Here is a 19,397-nt window from a genome sequence, read left to right on the forward strand (position 1 = left end):
CCTGATGAAATTCTACACCGACCAAGATATCACGCATCTCCTCAATCACACCTCCAACTCCTTCAATCATGTCGTCCTGTTATAGCGAAATTGTCCGAAGATGCTCGAAAGAATTGGATTCTTGGTATGAGACAAAGATTGTTACGCAGTCGGACAACGCTCACTACATTTACTGACGCACACGTCCTTTACACACTGACATCTATGCATACCTGTCAGCCTTGTGTCGTTGGTATGTCAAGCTAAGCCCTTTTTGGGAGGGGGGATGACTGTTGCCGCCTTGTGCGAAACCTCAGCCTTAGAAAGCCTCAGCCTCGCGAAACTTGGTTCTGGCGGGGCTTTCACTCTTCCATTTAGGCATTATATCCTGCTTTAGACTGTGCATTCTGTCCGGCTACACTGTCCCTTCACCTCGTTTATTTTATATCTTCCTCCCCTGCCCATTCTTGAAGATCTCCTCAAAGACCTCGTCGTCCTGTGCGTGGCTATTTCCCTCGGCCAGGGTATTGCACAGCTGAAAACTGCACGCCAACGCATCCTTCTCAATCTCCCGATAGTTCCCGTTCTCTATGTATATCACCTGGCCGTTGCGGGCTTCGTCCGCGGCGAGCAAGCCCACCGCCCGCGCCACGGCGCTCGGGTCCTGGAATTTGACACCGATGCTCTCCAGCCACTGGGCATCGAGGAGATTGGTCCGCGTCCAGTTCGGAGCGATGCTGTTGAGGCGGATCTTGTCCAGCTTGCGTACGCGGAGCTGGGGGAGGACGCCTCTTTGGAATCCCAGCACGCTGTGTTTGGAAGTCGCTGGGGAAATCGAGGTCAGCCTGGCATCCTGATGATGGAGGCATAGTTTGCATGGACTTACTATAGTCGGTCGCTCCAAAGGTCATGTAACCTGTCAATTCACTGTTAGCCCCCCGGAGCCGCTGTTATATCAGGAGAGTGTTGGCACTTGCTTGTCGCCGAGGCTGTGAGGATGATGCTCCCGCCAGTTTCTTGCCGTGCCATGTGCCATATGGCCAGAGTGACGGTGTTGATCAACCCAATCACATTGATTTCATAGCACAGCCGAGATGGCTCCTTCGGTTGCCCCAGGTCATCCACTTGAAGGTCGAAATAATCTGCGATTGTGGCGACTCCTATATAATGACATGTCAGTTGCCTTTTCGTCCACTTCACCTGGGCTTGTCTTGCCCACTGCGTCCCCGCATCAAGCCTCGAGGACTCTGATAGGGCTCACCAGCATTCGCAAATGTGACATCCACACGGCCAAACCTCTTCACAGTCTCCTGGAACAGATTCCGGAGGTCCTCCCACTTGGTGACATCAGTCTTGATGAACGTCGTGTTGGGGTATTCGTCGGCGGGCGGCTTGAGATCCGCATTCACCACCGTCGCGCCATTCTCCACAAAGAGCTTGAGTGTCTCCAGGCCAATTCCCGATGAAGAACCTATACATGGTCAACGGTGAGCATTCCAGGTAATGTATGTGACTAAGCCCTAGCCTGGAGCTTTATACCTGTCAAGACGGCAACTTTTCCCTTGAGCGCCTTCAATTGATTTTCGTCGATCTGGAATGTAGACATTGGGAGTTGGAATTTTTGTAACTATTCGCGCAAACTGTACAATGAGATACTCTGGCAACCCCTTTAATGGGTATTTTTTGGGCTCGTTTGATATATATTTGAACAGACTTGCCAACGTGACTTGCAGTATAACCGTTTACATTTCCATGGCTTCACTGCGACTCCTTTTCCATAGACCCGGGGCCCATGTAGGTCACCGGCTATTACCGTTAGTGTCTCGAAACCGGCCAAAGGGCCTTTGCCGACTTGTGCCGCCTTGTTTATGCAACCGGTTTTTTTTTAATGTGACACCCACTGTGCAGAGATTTCGTTACCAACAAACTAACCGTGGAATCAAGAGTTACGTACGAAAGGACTTTAGAGGGACCACCTGGAGGATTGGGACATTTGTCAGTTTCGTTGTCAGTGGAGAGAGGGTCACACTCGGTGCGGTGTCTCCCTTTGCGTTTGATGATGATGTCCGCATGGCATGGAGAGAGACTGACACTGCCATCGATGATCCCCTCAGTATAAATCCGAAGCGGCCTCAAAATTCACGCAAAAGGACAAGAACACGCCGACGTTGTTACTGTCACTGTCACCAGACCGCCATAACAGCAATGCCGACGCCATTGAAGAAGCTCAAACTGTACTCCACGGCCGGTGGCCCGAAGTAAGTCGACTTTCCCACCCATATCGAACAACAACAACACCTGTCCGGCGTTTTGTTTGCTGACAGGCAATGGAAAAAAAAAAAAAGTCCCTACAAAGTCGCCATCATCCTCGAGGAGTTGGGATTACCATACGAGACGGAGCTTCTGGACGTGACGGACGTGAAGAAGAAGCCCTTTACCGACCTCAACCCCAACGGGCGGGTGCCGGCGCTGACGGACCCGAATACTAACGATGGCGACGGTTTGACGCTCTGGGAGTCGGGCGCCATCATCCAGTACCTCGTCGAGACGTACGACACTTCTGGAAAAATCACGTATCACTCTTCGCCCGAGAAGTTCCTGCTCACCCAGTGGCTGCACTTCCAGGTGTCGGGCCAGGGCCCCTACTACGGCCAGTGCGCCTGGTTCACGCACTACCACCACGAGACGCTGCCGAGCGCGCAGGATCGCTACCTCAGGGAGGTCGAGCGGGTCATCGCCGTGCTGGACGGCTGGCTGCGCACGCACGCCTTCCTCGTCGGCGACAAGTGCACCTACGCCGACCTGAGCTTTGTGACCTGGGCGGTCCTCGTGCCCTGGCTGGACAAGGACAAGAAGATCCCAATGTCCCAGTACAGTGCGTATAACGCGTGGCTGGAGAAGCTTGTCGCGAGGCCCGCGGTGCGAGGAGTTTTGGATCTGCTGGAAGAACGGAGGAAGAAGCTTCTGGGATAGATGCGCAGGAGTCATTCATTCCATATACGCATGGCTATGGACTAGGCATAACTTCCATTAGATTGCATTGCATTGATGTATCGACTTCTACAGCTTCAGAGCTACTGAATACCACTTAACTATCTCGTCACTATTGCCATCAGGATCCAGCACCGCTCTAGCATAGCTGCGATCGAATAGTTTCTGTGACACATTGGAGGTAGATTTAGGATCTCTATATACGGAGTTCGGAGTGGTGTGTGGCCAGTCCGAGTCCGACAGGTACGGCCGCAAGAGTCAAGCTTTTCCTCCCTCCGCGTTTCGATCTGGTGGGGAAGCGTGAACTGCTTTGACTGGCGAAGTCGCCATTGATCTTTCTGGCCTGGTGTTCCTTGGGGGTTTTGTGGCTGGCCGCATTAGGATGGTAGTCTGGATAGTCTTCGATCACGGCAAAGCACGGTGCTCAGCAGGCCTGGATCAACAACCATCGACAACCCCTTTTGGATGCTAACACTATCAGAGTGTCCAATCATCATAAATCATTCTGCCTTACGTACGTAACTCCCAGGAATACTCCACGTGTCTGGAGAGCTGGGACCGTGTTCCCCACGACCCCAGATCCCCGGGAAAGTTGTCTTGTCTCTCGACCGCTAAGAAAGACACTTAGCCAGCCTGGTGTGGTAAGGTGATATCCCAGCGATGAACTATAGCTTCACACCTGGCGTACTGACCTCGTACTGCCCGGCCATGCCACGGTCGTTCTCGAGGCCGTCATCCGAGGTGTTCATCTGGAGCGAAATTGTAAAGGGTGTATATATGAACAGTCGAGACTCAAGATGCTGAAGTCGCAAGGCATATTGGTTGGTAAATCGACAGAGCTCGTCTTCATTATACCACTGTGCAAGACAATGTCCTCAACCATGGACTCGCAGGGCATCAAAGTCCCCTTCAATTGGCTCAACTTCTGGACATGTATGGCCTTGAGCTTTGGCATGTTTGTGAATGGCTACCTCTCAGGGGTCATTGGCACCACCTTGGCCGACCCAGGCTTCGTCGTGTACATGGGGTTGGTCGACAGGGATGGTAATCCCACTGACAATTCTGAAGCCTTGATCGGTGCCTCGACGGGCATATTCCAGGTAAGTAGGCACACTTCGCCCAAAAGCCATTTTACTCAACCATCACTAGGCTGGCGGGTTCGTTGGCGTGCTCATCGGCAGCTGGCTGCTTGATCGTTTCGGACGGAAGAGAACCGCCATCATCGTGGCAGCATTGTGCGCCATATTCCAAGCCATCACTGCAGCCTCGCAGAACGTTGGTATGTTTATAGCACTGAGGTTCTTTGTGGGTGCTGCTGCCTTCATGGAGATGTCTATCAGTACGTGTCACCCCCTGCTGTTCAATGAGCACGACCTTGATACTGACACCTCGCAACAGCGCCTGTCTACGTTGCTGAACTGGCTCCGACAAAGACTCGCGGCCTGACCGTGGGCATCACTGGCGTTTGGGTAGCAGTTGGATACGCCGTAGCTGCGTATTTCGGCGCTGCATTCTTCAATCTGGGAGAAACCATCCAGTGGCGTCTCCCGCTCGCGCTCGGCGCTGCCTGGCCACTGATCCTGCTCCCTGCGTTGCTTATCATCCCAGAGTCGCCAAGATACCTGTTGATGAAAGACCGATCCGAAGAAGCCCTCGCCGTTGTCTTGAAGCAGCATGCAGCACCGGGCCATGAAGACGACGCTCGGGCAGAGTTTTTCCAGATGCAACAACAGGCCGAGCTCGACTGCACCCTCGATGCTTCCTGGGTCGGATTTCTCAAACACAAAACACACCGGCGACGAGGGGGATTGGTGCTCATTCTTGGCTTCCTGGCACAGACGTCGGGAAATCTTGTCGTCAATAACTATGTATGACTCCTTGACTCGGCCACTTGAGTGTGTGTTCAGGGCTGATATCGTTTGTGACAGGGTCCAAGCTTGTACGGCGCTCTAGGATATGGTCCGTTTGACCAAGTCAGATTCCAGTGCGGCTACATCACGACGGCAATCATCTTCAGCATCATTGGGTCGCTGCTCGTCGATGGACTGGGACGTCGTTTGATCCTGATCAGCGGTTTGGCAGGCTGCGCGTGCATGATCTCCCTCGAGGCTGCCATGGTGGCCTGCTTTGCCCAAGAAGGGACGAACAAGGCCGGGCTCGCCGTCGGCGTTGCGGCCCTGTACCTGTTTGAGTCCTGCTACTGCTTCAGCGTCGACGTGTGTCTCTTCGTCGTGTCCAGCGAGCTCTTCCCCAACCACCTGCGCTCCAAGGGGGTGGCCCTAGCCATTGGTGCGTGTACCTTGACCAACATTGTCCTTTTGACGACGGCACCTACGGCCTTCCGAAACGTTGGTTGGAAGTTCTTCCTGGTAAGTATACCTCCTCGGCAACAGCATTGTCAAGCTCAAAGACTAACCGTTCTGAATAGTTGTTCATCATCACCACGGCATGCGGTGTTGTTTTCCTGTACTTCTTCCTCCCAGAGACAAGCTCTATCCCCCTCGAAGAAACGGCCACGGTGTTCGGCTTGACGGACGAGGTCGCCATCAAGGCCAAAGACATCTACATCGACCACACCACCCACGAAATCACCGTGCACCATCAGGACGACATTGCAGAGGTCGGTCAGACGAAGATCAGGCAGCTGGAGGATGAGAAGGAGAGACGATCTGAACACAAAGAGGTGGCTGCGGGAGTGTGATGGGAGGCGGCGGGGAGTCTGCTATTTGTTCAGCTACATGGGATCGAGGAGTCAGGAACAAGATATCTTCTCGCGGGTACCTGTAGCGTAGCAATGACAAGCTGAGTGAAGGGAGGGTTTGTGTACAAATGTAAAAGGAGACATGGTGCAGGGCGGCTTACATTCTACTCTGATAAACGTATTGAGATGGACTGAAACTGTCGTGAAGGGACGGAGAGATTTACAAGGAGGCATCTAAACGGAACAACACAAATGGTTCCTCCTAAGGCGCCACAAATAGACTACATCTCTTCGTGTCATGAAGTCTTCTATCGCAACTACTACTCCCGGCAAATTGACCACAAGGCCTTCCATCAATACCAGCAGTGGCCTGCCTAGCTCTTACACACGAGAAATGTCCTATTAAATCTGGATATCCTTCCTTGCAAGTCGATGATAGTGACTCTGCAGGACAGCCGACATACCATCTCTCAATCTCCCTTGCTTCTCTATGCAAACATATTTCTCCTCTTCCTCTTTAGTTTCTAGTCGTGTTGGATAGCCTTGAACCTGACATTCAGAGCGTCTGGCTTGACGAACCAGAAGTTCTGCGTCTTCCATTCTTCTCCGGGCGTTGCGAGGGTCATCTGCGCGGTATTAGACGCTCCTTCCTTGTCCTCGATGTCAAGTACACGCTCTGTTTGGACGTACCTCGTATGATCGCAACAGTTGGGGCACGAGCTTGGACATCTCGAGCAGGGAAATGTTCTTGCCCAGACATGTGCGAGAGCCGGATCCAAACTGTAGAGATGATATGGTGCAGAGAGTCAGTTATTAGTCCGTTCTATCGAGAGGGAGTCCAGGGAGTAAAGGGGACCCCGCTAACTCACCGTGAGTGTCGCCCTCTCCATCGCTTTCAGTTGCTCTGTATCAGCCTTGATCCACCGTTCGGGATTCCAAACCTCAGCGTCCGGTCCGAATACATCCTTGTTTCGGTGCACCACCCAGGCATTGACTCCAACGATTGTTCCACCCTTGAGCCAGTATCCACCAAGAGACACTCCTCCCTCGGGGACCACTCTCTCCAGAGGCATGCCGACAGCGGGATGCAGCCGCAGTGCCTCCTTGATACAGGCTTGGAGGTACGGCATGCTCTGCGCCTCTTTCCAACTCACCGCCTTGTGACTGGCGAATCTCGTCGAGCGTAACTCCTCAAGGAGGACTTGGAAACTGTGCGGATTTGTGAGAAGGTAATAGAAGACAGCCGTGAGACTGATGCCCGTGGTGTCAGAGCCCGCACCGACGTTGTTGACGGACCAGCTCAACACGTTCCTGGTCACGGTCAGCACCCTGATTGATCGTTATGGACTTTGGTAGTTACCGGAAATGGGCGTCTTTGTCACTGTCCGGGCCAACATCTGCGTTCAGGAACCGTGATAAAAAGTCGTGATATTGTTCCACGTCGTTTGACGACTGCAATCGCTTGCCAATTGCGTCGGCGGTGAACGCCACCATTGGATCTGAGACTTCTCGTTTCGGCCGCAGCGGATTCCGTCTCAGGAAGACGTCTATCCAAGGGATCTGGCCGACCTGCACGGGTCTTTAGGACTTCTGTTGGAATGAGAAAGGGGTGATGCTTCAGAGCAACTTACTGGAGCCCCGTATGTGAAATGATGATGTATACCCAGGCAAATATCTCCAATATCGCGTCCTTGTTCCAGGAATCCAAATCTCTCCGAAAAGGTGATCTCGCCCATCACGTCAAAGGCATACCACTGCAGCCACTGTGCCAGGTTGCACGTCTGGCCCGTGGCGGCGAATCTCTTGCCGACCACATCAATCAGGATCCCTGTGGTTGAGTCGACCAGCGGCTCGTACGAAACCAACGTCGACATGGCGTAGGCGTGGGCGATGGGCTTTCTTTGGATGCGGTGCCACTCGTCGCTCTGCGTCGCGAACATGCTCTGCATGAGACGTCCATTCGACACCGGGTCCAGCGCCGTGTAGAAGTCGGACTTGCGAAAGCCCTTCGCGATCCCGTAGATGATGGGCAAGGCCTCTGGATCGCTGACCGACACGAAGTTGGGACCTAATCGTAGGTAGTGGCCGTGCTTTTTGTGTAGGGCAATCGTTTCCCACTGGCTTTGACCTCGAAGGACCATGGCCAGTCGGTAGAAATTCGATAATGAGGCGAGAAACGGCCCTGGGATCGAGCGGAGATCGCGTCTGAAGATTCTGCGTGCGATCCAGGTGATGGCGAGGAGCAGGACTGCGATCAGGACGATATTGCGAGGCTGGATGTGTCTGCTCAGGGAGGGGATATAGATCTGAATCCGGATACCGCCATCATAGCGGTGGAAGACGCCCATTGCAGCAGCAGCAATCTCTCTCTCAATGAGCTTGTCAGTCGAAGCCATCGTGTGTGCGTGTGTGTGTGTGTGTGTGTGTGTGCCAAAGGTCTTGCTCTGCCCAGCCACTGACAGGCTCTCTGCTCTAATGCAAGCAGGATCTCTTCTTATCACGAGTGCCACCCATTGTTACACCCGAGTTCGGATCGGAGTATAGAGTCCAGAGTCCAGCATGTCTCAAACTGGACCGATTGGCTCTGGGGTGTCCCGTTCTCCTTGCCATCTGCCGTCCCCCTTGCCACCTACTTTGTGGTCTCCCCGCGTTCTGGTTTCTGGAGCATGGTGTATGGCGCATCCTCTCCCGCAAGTCACTACCCAAGCTTCCTCTTCCCATTTCCGGGGATGGTTTGTTGCAGATCCACTCCGAAGTCCGGATGGTTCGTTCGTGTTCACCGTAGTGGTGAGGCTAGTGGCTACATGCGATTAGACGTATACGTAAACTGCTCCGTGCCGCGAATAGCCATGATGCCTGTTGACGAGTTGCCCCCGAATCGAGTCTCGACCAGCTGGAGCTACGTACCTAGGGAGCATAGTTTTCTGGTATTGCCGTATGGTGCGAGGTGGCGCTCCCTGTCATCATCTATTGGCTTGGAGTCGCGGAGGTTGCGGAGGTTGCGGTGGTGATTTCGTGGAGATGAGTGAACCGTCGCTTCAACTTCAAGCTCGAACCAGCCATGTTGATGGAAATTGGCATTGTAAGGCAAGGAGACTTTACTCGGTGGAATCGCCTGGAGTGTCAATCGTTGGGTACGCGGGCGAGACCACATGTCCCGAGAGATATATGAAGCGCGAAATAAAATTCAATTCCCACTTCTGAGTTGGTCCAAACACTCAAATCTCTGTTACTCTCTTACATATACCAACCAATACCATGGGCTCGAACAACATCAGAGGCAAAGTAATGTAATTCAGTCCACATCTCTCCAAAACCTCTCTTTCCATCACACTCCGTATCTCACACAGTAATCTAGAATCGTTACTGGCGCAGGAGCTGGGATCGGTCTCGCCATAACGAAGATTCTGTTGGCACAGGCAACGGTCTCCCTCGTCGTTGGGGTGGATGTTAAGACATCAGAGCTCGAAACACTAGCAGTATCGCATCCAGACCGTCTTGCAGTGGTGCAAGGAGATGTGTCCAGTCGATCTACAAATGTATCGGCCATTGACACCGCAGTTCGCCAAGGAGAAAAGATCGATGCGGTCATTTTGAACGCGGCAATTTTGCGTCCTGTTGGGCCCATCGCAGACACAGCAGTCGAGGAGTGGAAGAGACTGTTTGATGTGAATTTCTTCGGGTTGGTCCATGCAGTGAGTAAATAGTCAGCCAGCCAGCAGTCATACGAAGGTGACTGACCCTGTTTCCAGATCCAACTCTCGTTGCCGTATCTGCGCCAGACCAACGGCCATCTGCTCATGACCTCGTCGGGTGTCTCGCTCCAGCCGTATCACGCCTGGGCGGCCTACGCCTGCTCAAAAGCAGCCATGAACTCTCTTTGCGCCGGGCTGGCAAAGGAAGAGGAACAAGTGAAATTCCTGTGCATGACTCCAGGTATTGTCGATTCGGGGATGCAGGCAGAGGTGCGACAAGAACGTAAGTTTTCCTGTAGCGATGAGATGATCTGCCCTCCATGGCCAGTGTTGCGCGCCCGCTCATACATACGTTTGTCTAGACAAAACCCATATGCCGGCGGAGCAGTATAATTGGTTAACGTCGCTTCATGCCAATGGGGAGTTACTCCGCCCAGAGGCCCCTGCGAGTTCGTTCGCGAGGTTGGCAGTTAGTGGGATTCCCAAGGACCTCAATGGTCAAGTGGTCGCATGGGATGATGAGAGGGTAACCACTGTAGCTTTTTGAATACAGCATAGCCTCCGAGAAATCAGGCACGCGTCGATTTGATTCCATTTCGTCCTACGGAGGTCCCTGGAATAAAGCACAAGCTGAATAACTTGTCTCGGGTCGACGTCGTCTCATAATACTGCATCTTGTTCTCGACTTCGTAGTGAGAGAACCACTTTTTCTAGATTATGTGCGATGCCCCAGACCTTCTGCCGTTTCAGCAACGCGGCCGTCTGGTCGAGAACTGCCTGGCGACCGGCTGGGCAGCAAAGCGAGCGCACGCCAAAGACGCTGATGCATGGGTTGCCACCGTTTTTGATCCAGTAGAAATGCCTCTTGGAAACGCTGTTGTCTCCCGGGTCGAGCTGGTCAAGCTGAAGTGGCGGATTTTGGGTCGAACAGGGACTCGGAGGCAGCAGAGGAGCAACGCACGAGAGGACGACGCCGGCGTGGAAAATCAGATAGGGCTCCAAAGGCATCGAGTTGGGGAAGTTCCTGATCAGGCCCAGGACCTGTGCGCTGTGATATGCCACTTCTCGCAACCTCTGGGGATCTTCGCTACCCCAGCGCCTCATCCGCACTGCGGCATTCTCAGCCTCGGGTCCATGGCGGAGATACGGGTACAGCCAGTTCATCAAATCGCCCGCGCCGTAGATATGAGCCACATGGATCAACCGCATGCGATGAACGAGACGAAATATCTCCGTTTTGGTATGGGTCTTGGACAAGGCCACAATCGAAACGGACATGACGTCTAAAGCCCGCAGGAGATCTGTTCGACCGTCGTCGAAAGGCGCGGGCATGATAAGGTCGTTGAGAGGCGATGACCGGTTCTCTTTCAGCGACCACAGCATCCTCACAAGAGTCAGAACAACGATAAATCGGTGTCCTTCGTCGGTGATGTTCTCCACAGCATTAGGTGTCCCGTCAAAAAGCGTTCTGATCGTTGGCCCCAAAGGTGGATTCGCGGGATACGTCCTTGACGGGTGAAGAGCTGCCCAAGCCTGCGCCGTCTCTGCTGCCCACTCCTCTGCTGAGGCAGGAAGGTTGAGCTTAATGTCTCCAATACTCAGGAAGGGTCTGTTGTTCAGCAAATAGGCGACCGAGGCATCGTACATGTATAGTACCCATCCCAGACGACGCAGCTTCTCGGTTTCGATCCAGTGACGCCACATGTCTTCCAGGCTCAGGTCCGTCTGGGTCAATGACGATGTCTCGAAGCGGAACAGACCCATACATCTCGCTTGATGCAGCAATGTGCTGCGACCAGACTCGCTCAGCTCAAACAGGCGCTCACTACCCGTGCAGTACCCGTGAGTGCCCTGCAGGAGTTGGGCGGTGAGATATGGCCCCGTCCGGACGAAGCGGCGGTCTTGTTCAGCCATGAAGATGAGCAGCCTTCTAACTAGCTCGGACAGGACTATGGAGAATGCCTTGGCTCCGGGGAGGTCTGAGTAGCAGGCCCCAATACTGATCATGGCCAAGGTCAGCACCAGGTCTCGGCCAGGGTCAAAGGTCGGTTGGTGAATCAAGTCAAGCGTTGGGTGAAAGTAAGCAAAGTATAAGTCAATGCAGTGGTCCAGCTTCTCCCTGCAGGGGAATTGATCCAAGTTCAATGACTGTATTGAGTTGTGTTCAAAGGGGAGGAGGAGGCATTTCCGAAGCGCGTGCCATGTGCGATCACTGACGGGCATTACCGAGAAGAATCTGGCATAGGCGTGAAAATCCTGGCCGTCGCTACCCAGAGCTGGCAGTGCCATGTGGCTTTGTGTTGGCCGGGGAGTGTCGAGCGGCCACGGGTCTCCAGAGTCTCCCATCTCCTGAGGCTGAGGAGTCAGGAGACCACCTAAAGCACTAGAGGTGTCAGAGTCATGTCCATTCACGTTCTCGTCATCATTCTGATCTCCCACATCAGAATGCTTCGCTGATACCATCGCAGTTGGCGCGGCTGATAGGGATAGAATTTGAGAGAGCTGGCCATCAGAACACTCAGGGAAGCCGAAGAAATCTGTTGGACCGAGTAACTCTTCGCCGTTCGCGTCCTTGAGGATCCAGTCAAGGTTAGAAGTGAAGTCCATGTCATCGAATGTGGCATACACGCTTTGAGACGGGCCAGTGGGACCGATGCTGGACTCGGCACTGCGATACCGAGTCCCGTTGTGACTGTCAAGATTGACCATGGAAACTTCATCCGTGCCACGTTCGATGGCCTGGTGTCCGCTCAATGGTGAGAGCAAGTCGTTCCCTGAGGCATCTCCCAAATCACGAGAGATATCAGACTGCTGGTCGTAGGTCGCATTACTCTCATCTCTTGGCCGCGAAGCGCTTGGTTTCTCCTGATTCTGACCCAAGTCGCCGTAGACGCAGGTTAAGCTTCGACGCGCGCACGACGCACACGATGGTCGTTCGCCGTTGCATCGAGTCTTGGACTGAGAGCAAGACAGACAGGCTTTTCTTCTCGTCTTGGGCGCTGGGCGATGCTTGTCATGGACACGCATGTGCCTTGCCAATGTGTCTTTACGGTCGAAAGGGCGCGAACAGATGGCGCAATGATACCTCGCATCCCTCCAGGTGGCATCCTGGGTGAAATGCATTCTTGCAGTGAGTTGAATTGAGGAGGATGGGAGCTTCAGTAAGAGGATGACAAGACCTGAATCTTGGTGGAACCATGGATCAAAGAGGAACCAGAGCGTTTGTCAACCTCTTCCGCACCTGCACCACCTGTGATGCTCGTGCTTACCAGCACATTACGGGATGTTGCGGGGTCGCTCCTTCTATATTTGCATAGCCACACACGATGCAGCCTCGCCAAGCACTTCGAAATTTTACCCCACGAAATAGACGAATAAACGAATACGGAGACCCCAGGGGAACCAGGCCGATTGAAGGGAGAGAAAACTCATCATTGAGGAGCTCGTTACTTCCCTTCTGCCCCGTGTTCCCAACCTTGGGGTCGCCAGATTGCCGTGGCCTGCTTGGCCAGGCTGGAGAAGGGCCTTGCCATGCCTATCATTATCCACTATCTTCACTTTAGTCTCGCGCTACGGGGTTGAATGTGGTCTACCCGAACTCCGGAGACTAAGAGTGCGACTTAGTCACTCGTTCGGTAAAGATGGGGGCCACCCAGGGGCCAAGCATGAATACTCTACGATGAGGACGAGGTAGTTACGGAGTATGCTTGACACCGTGTTGGCCGGGTTTGTCACGACGGAAGAACCCAGCACAACAGGGTACACGGTTGCTCGGTCGCCACCAACATGGCATGTTGGGTCGAGCGGGTGCAACGATAGGTATTCTCTAAGAGAGTATCCTCTGTACCTCAGAACGGCTTTCATCCTAGTTTCTCGAAATGACGGGTGAACAGACAATGAAAGGCAAGGTTGCTATTGTAAGTGGCAGTGCCAAAGGGATTGGGGCAGCTACTTGCCTCGAGTTGGCAGCGAGGTAAGCAGTAAACCAACCTAGGTGTCGTTTCAGGCCAACTAATTGATTTTTCTCTCTATACACGGTGCCTATAGGGGGGCTCTCGTCATCGTCAATTATCCCTGGCCGTCTCAGAAAGCTGACGCAGACAAAGTCCTGGAAGATATCAAATCGAGTGGCGCCACGGTCGCTGATCAATGTCGAGCTATTGAGGCGGACATGTCGACGCTGGATGGACCCCGGCGGCTCGTCGACGAAACAGTTCGCTTGGTTGGGCGACCAATCGACATCCTGGTGAATAATGCAGGGATAGCAATCATGCGCCCGCTCGAAGATGTTACCGTGGATCAATGGGACACACAAGTCGACCTCAACGTCAGAGGAATGCTTCTGCTCACTCAAGCCGTGTTACCTCATCTCGCACACAATAGCCGGATCGTCAACCTGAGCAGTGTTGGTGCGCGTCAGGGATTTCGAGGCTCTACGGTATACGGTGGGACGAAAGCCATGATTGAATCGTTTACGAGATGCTGGGCCTTGTAAGTTCCTCGCACGCTTGCTTTCATCTTCCACGGCCCACGGAGAAGTATCCCGCAACACCACGACTAAGAATATTACATTGTAGGGAATTGGGACCAAAGTATCAATGTACCGTCAACGCCGTCGAACCTGGGCCCACAAACACGGCTGGCTTCACGCAATCCGGCCCAGACTTTCTGCAGAACGTCCAACCTCTCCTCGACGCGACACCCATGGGACCACGCATGGCCGAGCCGTCGGAGATCGCCTATGCGATTGCTTTTCTCTGCGAGGAACGGAGCGGCTGGATCACCGGGGCTTGCCTTCCGGTAAATGGGGGTTTCTTGATGCCTTAGGCACAACGAAGAAGTACAAAGTACAAAGTACAAATACAAGTAACAACTATATTGCGCAAATCTCCATCTTTAAAAGCTGCTGTTTGGGGGCCTAGAACGTTCCAGTGAGGGATCTACAGCAGACATTATATCTTGTTGAAGCACATGATAGATAGAGGTTCGCACCAAGTATTCCATCCATGTCTGCGGGTCTCTCTCACTCTAGAAAGGGAGTCGATTAGAGTCGAGTCAGTCGTGATAGCCGTCGCCGCTCCAAAGATAATATGAATAGCAACTCATTGACATTATGACTCGGTTGACCAGACACCAGCTTTCAAGCACGAGCTATCAACCACTGAAAGACCTACATGAAGATACATCTATCTCTTCAAGGCATTTGAGACAGAAGAGACATTACATTGTAAGTATGACCGCAGGTCAGTTGTATTGAGTAACTTGACATGTATTTTCCAACAAAATGCCTGGGTCAAGGACTTTGTTCTGTACCTGACACACAGCCAGCCCCATATTCATGCTCTTCTCTAGAAGTGGAACACCTTGAGCCGAGAATCTCTCTGGCGCAACCTCTTCCCATACATGTAGATGACCACGACGGAGGCATCTATGACAAAGACCAATGCAGCAAGGATACAGAAGACGGCAACTAATCCGTTTGCCTGGAGCCAGGGAACAACTGCAAATCCCACGGCAAATGAGACTAAGTTCTTGAATCCATTGAATGTCTGTAGTTACTTCGTCAGCGCGTTGCCGTTCGAATAGATTGGCAATCGGGGGACCACTTACCACGAGGCAGTCAAACAGAACGGGCGTGTAGCTGTCCATCAGGTACGGTTGAATGACCGATCCTATCCCCGTCAAAGCCACCCCCACGAGGCCGACCCCGATGACGGGGACGATCCAGTGCGTGCCGTGCTCGATACCGACTCCGAACATCAAGAGCCCGGCTGGCACGAGGAATGCAGGAAAAACGGTCACGGGTAAACGCATCTCGGGCTCAAAGACGCCGTGGTTGCGTCTCGTGGACCACTGGCTTAGCTTGTCATTCAAGAAGCCACAGAAGATGGAGCCAAAGGCGTTGCCGATACACGAGCTCAGATAGACGAGACCCTGCTGGCCGATAGAGAAGTTGTACGGTGGAGCTCCGAAATAGACGGGGATCATGGTTATCAAGACCACGACACTGTGAGATCATTCGGCGATCAGTATGTTGGACCTTGCCCAAGGTCTACAGTGAGAGGCGAGCACTCACCACGTAACGTGGATAGAGAATGAAAAGACACCCCATAAAACACTGGGATAACACCATGTAGCCCAGGGCCGTAAGAAGGAAGCCACGACATTGACATCCTTCTGCACCGGAGACCAGGGTTTCAGCTCTTGGAGAAAGGTCCTCTTCTCTGGTGCCGGATTCTGCGTCTCGACCATCTCAGTCGTCGTCTCGTCTTCACTCTTGGTCATGGTCATCAGACCGGAAGGAGATGCTTTCTGAGCGTCTAGCTCCATCTCTTCGTTCCCCTCAATGCCAACCGAGTCAAGTGCCTTGTGGAGATCTCGATGGTATTGTGTTTCGGGGACAAAGAGGAAGATCAAGATCAGGTCGACCCCGGCCATGATGCTGGTGAGCCAGTGGAACCAGCGCCAGCCCTTGGCTTGGATAAGGTACCCGCAGATGACAGGTGCTAGAGAGCTGCCCCAGCTGAGCCAGATGGTCTGGACTCCAGCTTGTGTGCCTCTCTCATGCAGATAGAAGAGATCATGGAGGGTATCGACGCTCAACGGCTCGCTGGTGCCAGCTACGCAAGTCCTCAGTCAGCTCGAGTCCCAGAGACATGGAGAAGGGTCTCTGCTGAACTCACCTGCCCATGACGCAAAGAATCTCGCCAGCAGCAGCGAAGGATATGACTTTGCCACGGATGCCCATATATTGCACACGAAGAAGACGACACTGGTGAGCAGCCAAATTGGGCGTTTCCCATAGCGGGTCGAGAAAGGAGCAACCGTGTAGCACCCCATGAACTCCCCAAGGAGACAAGCTGAGATCAACCATGTCACCTGTGTCAGCGTGACATTGAATTCGGCGATGATTTGCCCAAAGCCTGGAGCCAGTCCTGTGATGCAGAAGTTGCACAGGCCGGACAACCACAGCACCGACCAAAAGGCCGTGACACGTTTCGTAAATGGCCAATTCTGAGAAGCGTCAGTAAGTCTAAAATTGGCCAGAACAAGAGTATTATATTTACCAATGGATCATTGGGGTCATTCTGGCTCGGTTGAGGGACGAGCACAATCGATGTCCCCTTCTTGTGCTGCAAGGCTGTGGCCCCTGAAACCCACAAGTCAGCACCGAAAGACTCGGACGCGGCGGTGACAATCACCTGATATCAGTTGAACAGTGCCATGACTGTGTTCAATCTCGTGCAGAGCAAGACGCTTCATCCTTGACAGAAGTTAACCCCGAATATGCTCAACCGTTGTGTGATTTGAAGAACTCGAGGGGCGGTGGACTGAGGGTCACAGGCCACCGAGTTATTTTGTATTCCACTCCTCCACCGAAGTGCTCCTGGCCCCCGAGATACTGGTCTGGGGTACATGGTTCTGGCCTCCGCAAAGTCTCCGCATGAAGTCGAGAACGTGGTAGATTGGTAGTCGTCAATCTACTCGGATGTCCGCCGTCAGGGGTGAGCCCCGGAGTGTCCCATGCCCACGGGGACGGGTTGTGGGATTTCTTACCCCAGCATGCCCAACACAAGAAGTCCGACAGAGAGTGAGAGAGGTCACAGTCAATAGTAAGCTATACGAAATCAAAGACCACAAGTTCGAGTGAAATATTTCCTCGGAGACAAAGTGGCATCGGGTCCGGAGTTGACCACACACGGCTTCCCTTCTCTATAGGCCTGGGCTCAAACAATGACACCCGTATTTTAGACTCATCTTTGACCATATCCCGTCTGGTACTAGACTCAGAAGCAACCGGTCACTTCATCATTTCCTCGAGTCGGTACCACCAGTGGTGGCAAGTATTCGTCCCGGTGGTCTACCTGTCCCGCAACGATTGCCACACAAAGCACACCTGTCGGACCGAACATGAGCAGTTGACCTTGTCGCCACCTGCGAGGTATAGACCAGACTCAAGGTCTCGATGAATTCCAATATTGGGCGGCTGTTTCCAGTTGACAAGATCGAACACGAGAGTTACCACTCCGCGAAGTCCAGAATCTGTTAATCTCTGAAGCACAGCTTCTATAATGATCGGGGTCGACTCCAAGAACGGGTCTGGCGAGACGCCACCAAACCTGACACCACAGCTCGTCAAGACTTTCGACAAAGGCACAGTTGGAGGTGACGAGTATGGCGAATTCACCGGGTTCGGGAAGGATGGGCAGGGCGAGGCAATCTTTGGCCCTGCGAGTTCCGTTCCCTTGAACCGTCGCAAGAAAGTCATCATTGTTGGGGCAGGCATCAACGGAATTCAGCAAGCGACCGTCCTCCTGAAGGATGGCTACGTCAAACATGGCGACATCCAGATCCTGGATGCACTCGACGCCTACGGCGGCGTCTGGCAGAAGAACAAGTACCCTGGCTGTGCATGCGACGTTCCCGCAATGATCTACACGACTTCTTATCACATCAATAAAAGTCAGTTAACCTTCTCTCACTAATCAATCCGGGTCGGGAATGCTAACGGTGTCGCAGATTACACTCACTTCTACGCGGAAAGAGCACAGATCGAGGAGTATTATACCAACTTTGCCCTCCAATATGGTCTTGACAAGTGCACCCAGTTCCAGAGCTTTGTCAGATCCTGCGCGTGGGACGAGGACTTGATGGTGTGGCATGTGGCCGTGTCGAATAAACGGACTGGCCAGACTGAGCATTGGATCGCCGATTTTGTCTGTCAATGCATTGGAAGTCTTGATCGACCGAAATGGGGCAACACTCCTGGCAGAGAGAACTTCAAGGGCATCTCCTGGCACACAGCCCACTGGAGGCACGACGTCGACCTCACTGGCAAGAAGGTGGCCATCATTGGCTGTGGGCCGAGCGCAGCACAACTTCTGCCTGAGATCATCGACAAACCTGAGCATCTGACTGTGTATATGCGGACCCCGCCGGTCTGTGTTGCAAGAGGTGATTTTGCGTACTCAGGGTATGTTCTTCCCTAGTTACCCGCATCATGAACAAGTGCTGAGTGCTCAATAGTCTCTTCCGGTGGGCCCTGAAATGGATACCCCTGTTTGCGTGGGTGGTCAGGACGTACATGAACCTGGAGATGATGCGAGAATGTCGCCCGATGGCCACAGACGGCGACCCCATGAATGACAAGATGACCGAGGAAGCCATCAGGTACATGGAGTCACAGATTTCGGACCCAGAACTGCGGGAGAAGGTCCGGCCTCATTCAAAGTGTAAGTGATATTTGTACCCCTGTGCCGTCTCCGATCGTGCTCAGTAGGTACTAAATCTTTTGAACAGTTTTTTGTAAACGACCGCTCCACCTCGACAAGTTTTATTCCTCTCTAGCCAAAAAGAACTGCACGGTGTTGAGAGAAGATCTTGTCCGGTACACCGAAAAGGGTGTGTTGTCCAGGGACAAGTCGACCGGCAAGGAGACGGAGCGCGAGTACGACATCATCATCTTCGGCACCGGCTTCAACGTCGCCCAATTCCTCGAGCACGAAAAGGTGACGGGTCTGAACGGGCTGGATCTCCAGGTCAAGTGGAAAGAACACCCCGAAGCTCTCTACGGCCTGGCAACCAGCCAATTCCCCAACATGTTCTACTGCTTTGGTCCGAACTCGGCCCACGTCTGGTCCTCGCAGCAGGACAACTGGGAGCGACAAGCGCGGTTCGCGGCCAAGGTCGTCAAGGAGGCGGTCCTGAGGCAGAAGAGAGGCGTCAAGCTGGCGATCCATCCACGGCGAGATTTTGAGCACGAATACAACCTCGAGGTCCAGCGCAGGCAGACGGGGACGTTTGTCTGGGCCCGTCCGGACTGTGTCACGTACTACAAGAACGATGACGGGTGGAATACCTTCACCATGCCCTGGACGTGGTGGCAGTTCCGGCGCATGTTGAGCAAGATTCGTTGGGACCAGTGGGAGGTCATTGAGAAGCCGGTGAGCAAAGTGCAGATTGGGGGGATGTAGCTCCGCAATGCTGTGGCAAAATGGTATCTAGGGACTTAGTACACAAGTATGCAATGA

At 53.3% G+C, this 19,397-nt stretch overlaps 9 protein-coding genes across 9 annotated transcripts; 5 read left to right on the forward strand and 4 right to left on the reverse strand.

Annotated features, from left to right (window-relative positions):
• Positions 1 to 421: 421 nt before the first annotated feature.
• Positions 422 to 1,585, reverse strand: AYO21_05601 (hypothetical protein; the record flags this gene model as incomplete). Its single annotated transcript, XM_022655569.1, has 5 exons — positions 422 to 804; positions 866 to 906; positions 953 to 1,139; positions 1,241 to 1,450; positions 1,519 to 1,585. The coding sequence occupies 5 exons, from the start codon at positions 1,583 to 1,585 to the stop codon at positions 422 to 424; spliced, it is 888 nt and encodes a 295-aa protein (XP_022512075.1).
• Positions 1,586 to 2,184: 599 nt separating this feature from the next.
• AYO21_05602 (hypothetical protein) lies at positions 2,185 to 2,952 on the forward strand (the record flags this gene model as incomplete). The annotated part of the gene is made up of 2 exons (XM_022655570.1): positions 2,185 to 2,237; positions 2,325 to 2,952. 2 exons carry the CDS (start codon positions 2,185 to 2,187, stop codon positions 2,950 to 2,952), a joined length of 681 nt encoding a protein of 226 aa, XP_022512076.1.
• Positions 2,953 to 3,851: 899 nt separating this feature from the next.
• On the forward strand, positions 3,852 to 5,671 carry AYO21_05603 (hypothetical protein; the record flags this gene model as incomplete). The annotated part of the gene is made up of 5 exons (XM_022655571.1): positions 3,852 to 4,070; positions 4,120 to 4,309; positions 4,369 to 4,838; positions 4,899 to 5,339; positions 5,399 to 5,671. The coding sequence occupies 5 exons, from the start codon at positions 3,852 to 3,854 to the stop codon at positions 5,669 to 5,671; spliced, it is 1,593 nt and encodes a 530-aa protein (XP_022512077.1).
• A 524-nt stretch (positions 5,672 to 6,195) lies between these two features.
• Positions 6,196 to 8,067, reverse strand: AYO21_05604 (hypothetical protein; the record flags this gene model as incomplete). Its single annotated transcript, XM_022655572.1, has 5 exons — positions 6,196 to 6,297; positions 6,362 to 6,451; positions 6,541 to 6,982; positions 7,032 to 7,240; positions 7,303 to 8,067. The coding sequence occupies 5 exons, from the start codon at positions 8,065 to 8,067 to the stop codon at positions 6,196 to 6,198; spliced, it is 1,608 nt and encodes a 535-aa protein (XP_022512078.1).
• Positions 8,068 to 8,929: 862 nt separating this feature from the next.
• On the forward strand, positions 8,930 to 9,913 carry AYO21_05605 (hypothetical protein; the record flags this gene model as incomplete). Its single annotated transcript, XM_022655573.1, has 4 exons — positions 8,930 to 8,961; positions 9,030 to 9,366; positions 9,424 to 9,649; positions 9,729 to 9,913. 4 exons carry the CDS (start codon positions 8,930 to 8,932, stop codon positions 9,911 to 9,913), a joined length of 780 nt encoding a protein of 259 aa, XP_022512079.1.
• A 113-nt stretch (positions 9,914 to 10,026) lies between these two features.
• Positions 10,027 to 12,473, reverse strand: AYO21_05606 (hypothetical protein; the record flags this gene model as incomplete). The annotated part of the gene is made up of 2 exons (XM_022655574.1): positions 10,027 to 12,324; positions 12,417 to 12,473. 2 exons carry the CDS (start codon positions 12,471 to 12,473, stop codon positions 10,027 to 10,029), a joined length of 2,355 nt encoding a protein of 784 aa, XP_022512080.1.
• A 771-nt stretch (positions 12,474 to 13,244) lies between these two features.
• AYO21_05607 (hypothetical protein) lies at positions 13,245 to 14,193 on the forward strand (the record flags this gene model as incomplete). The annotated part of the gene is made up of 3 exons (XM_022655575.1): positions 13,245 to 13,339; positions 13,414 to 13,857; positions 13,944 to 14,193. 3 exons carry the CDS (start codon positions 13,245 to 13,247, stop codon positions 14,191 to 14,193), a joined length of 789 nt encoding a protein of 262 aa, XP_022512081.1.
• Positions 14,194 to 14,714: 521 nt separating this feature from the next.
• Positions 14,715 to 16,629, reverse strand: AYO21_05608 (hypothetical protein; the record flags this gene model as incomplete). The annotated part of the gene is made up of 6 exons (XM_022655576.1): positions 14,715 to 14,915; positions 14,977 to 15,373; positions 15,443 to 15,986; positions 16,050 to 16,380; positions 16,434 to 16,516; positions 16,569 to 16,629. 6 exons carry the CDS (start codon positions 16,627 to 16,629, stop codon positions 14,715 to 14,717), a joined length of 1,617 nt encoding a protein of 538 aa, XP_022512082.1.
• Positions 16,630 to 17,438: 809 nt separating this feature from the next.
• On the forward strand, positions 17,439 to 19,340 carry AYO21_05609 (hypothetical protein; the record flags this gene model as incomplete). The annotated part of the gene is made up of 4 exons (XM_022655577.1): positions 17,439 to 17,829; positions 17,887 to 18,340; positions 18,394 to 18,599; positions 18,667 to 19,340. 4 exons carry the CDS (start codon positions 17,439 to 17,441, stop codon positions 19,338 to 19,340), a joined length of 1,725 nt encoding a protein of 574 aa, XP_022512083.1.
• Between the last annotated feature and the right edge of the window lie 57 nt (positions 19,341 to 19,397).

This window comes from Fonsecaea monophora, assembly GCF_001642475.1.
Source record: "Fonsecaea monophora strain CBS 269.37 chromosome Unknown Scaff36, whole genome shotgun sequence".
In the NCBI taxonomy this organism is placed as follows: domain Eukaryota; kingdom Fungi; phylum Ascomycota; class Eurotiomycetes; order Chaetothyriales; family Herpotrichiellaceae; genus Fonsecaea; species Fonsecaea monophora.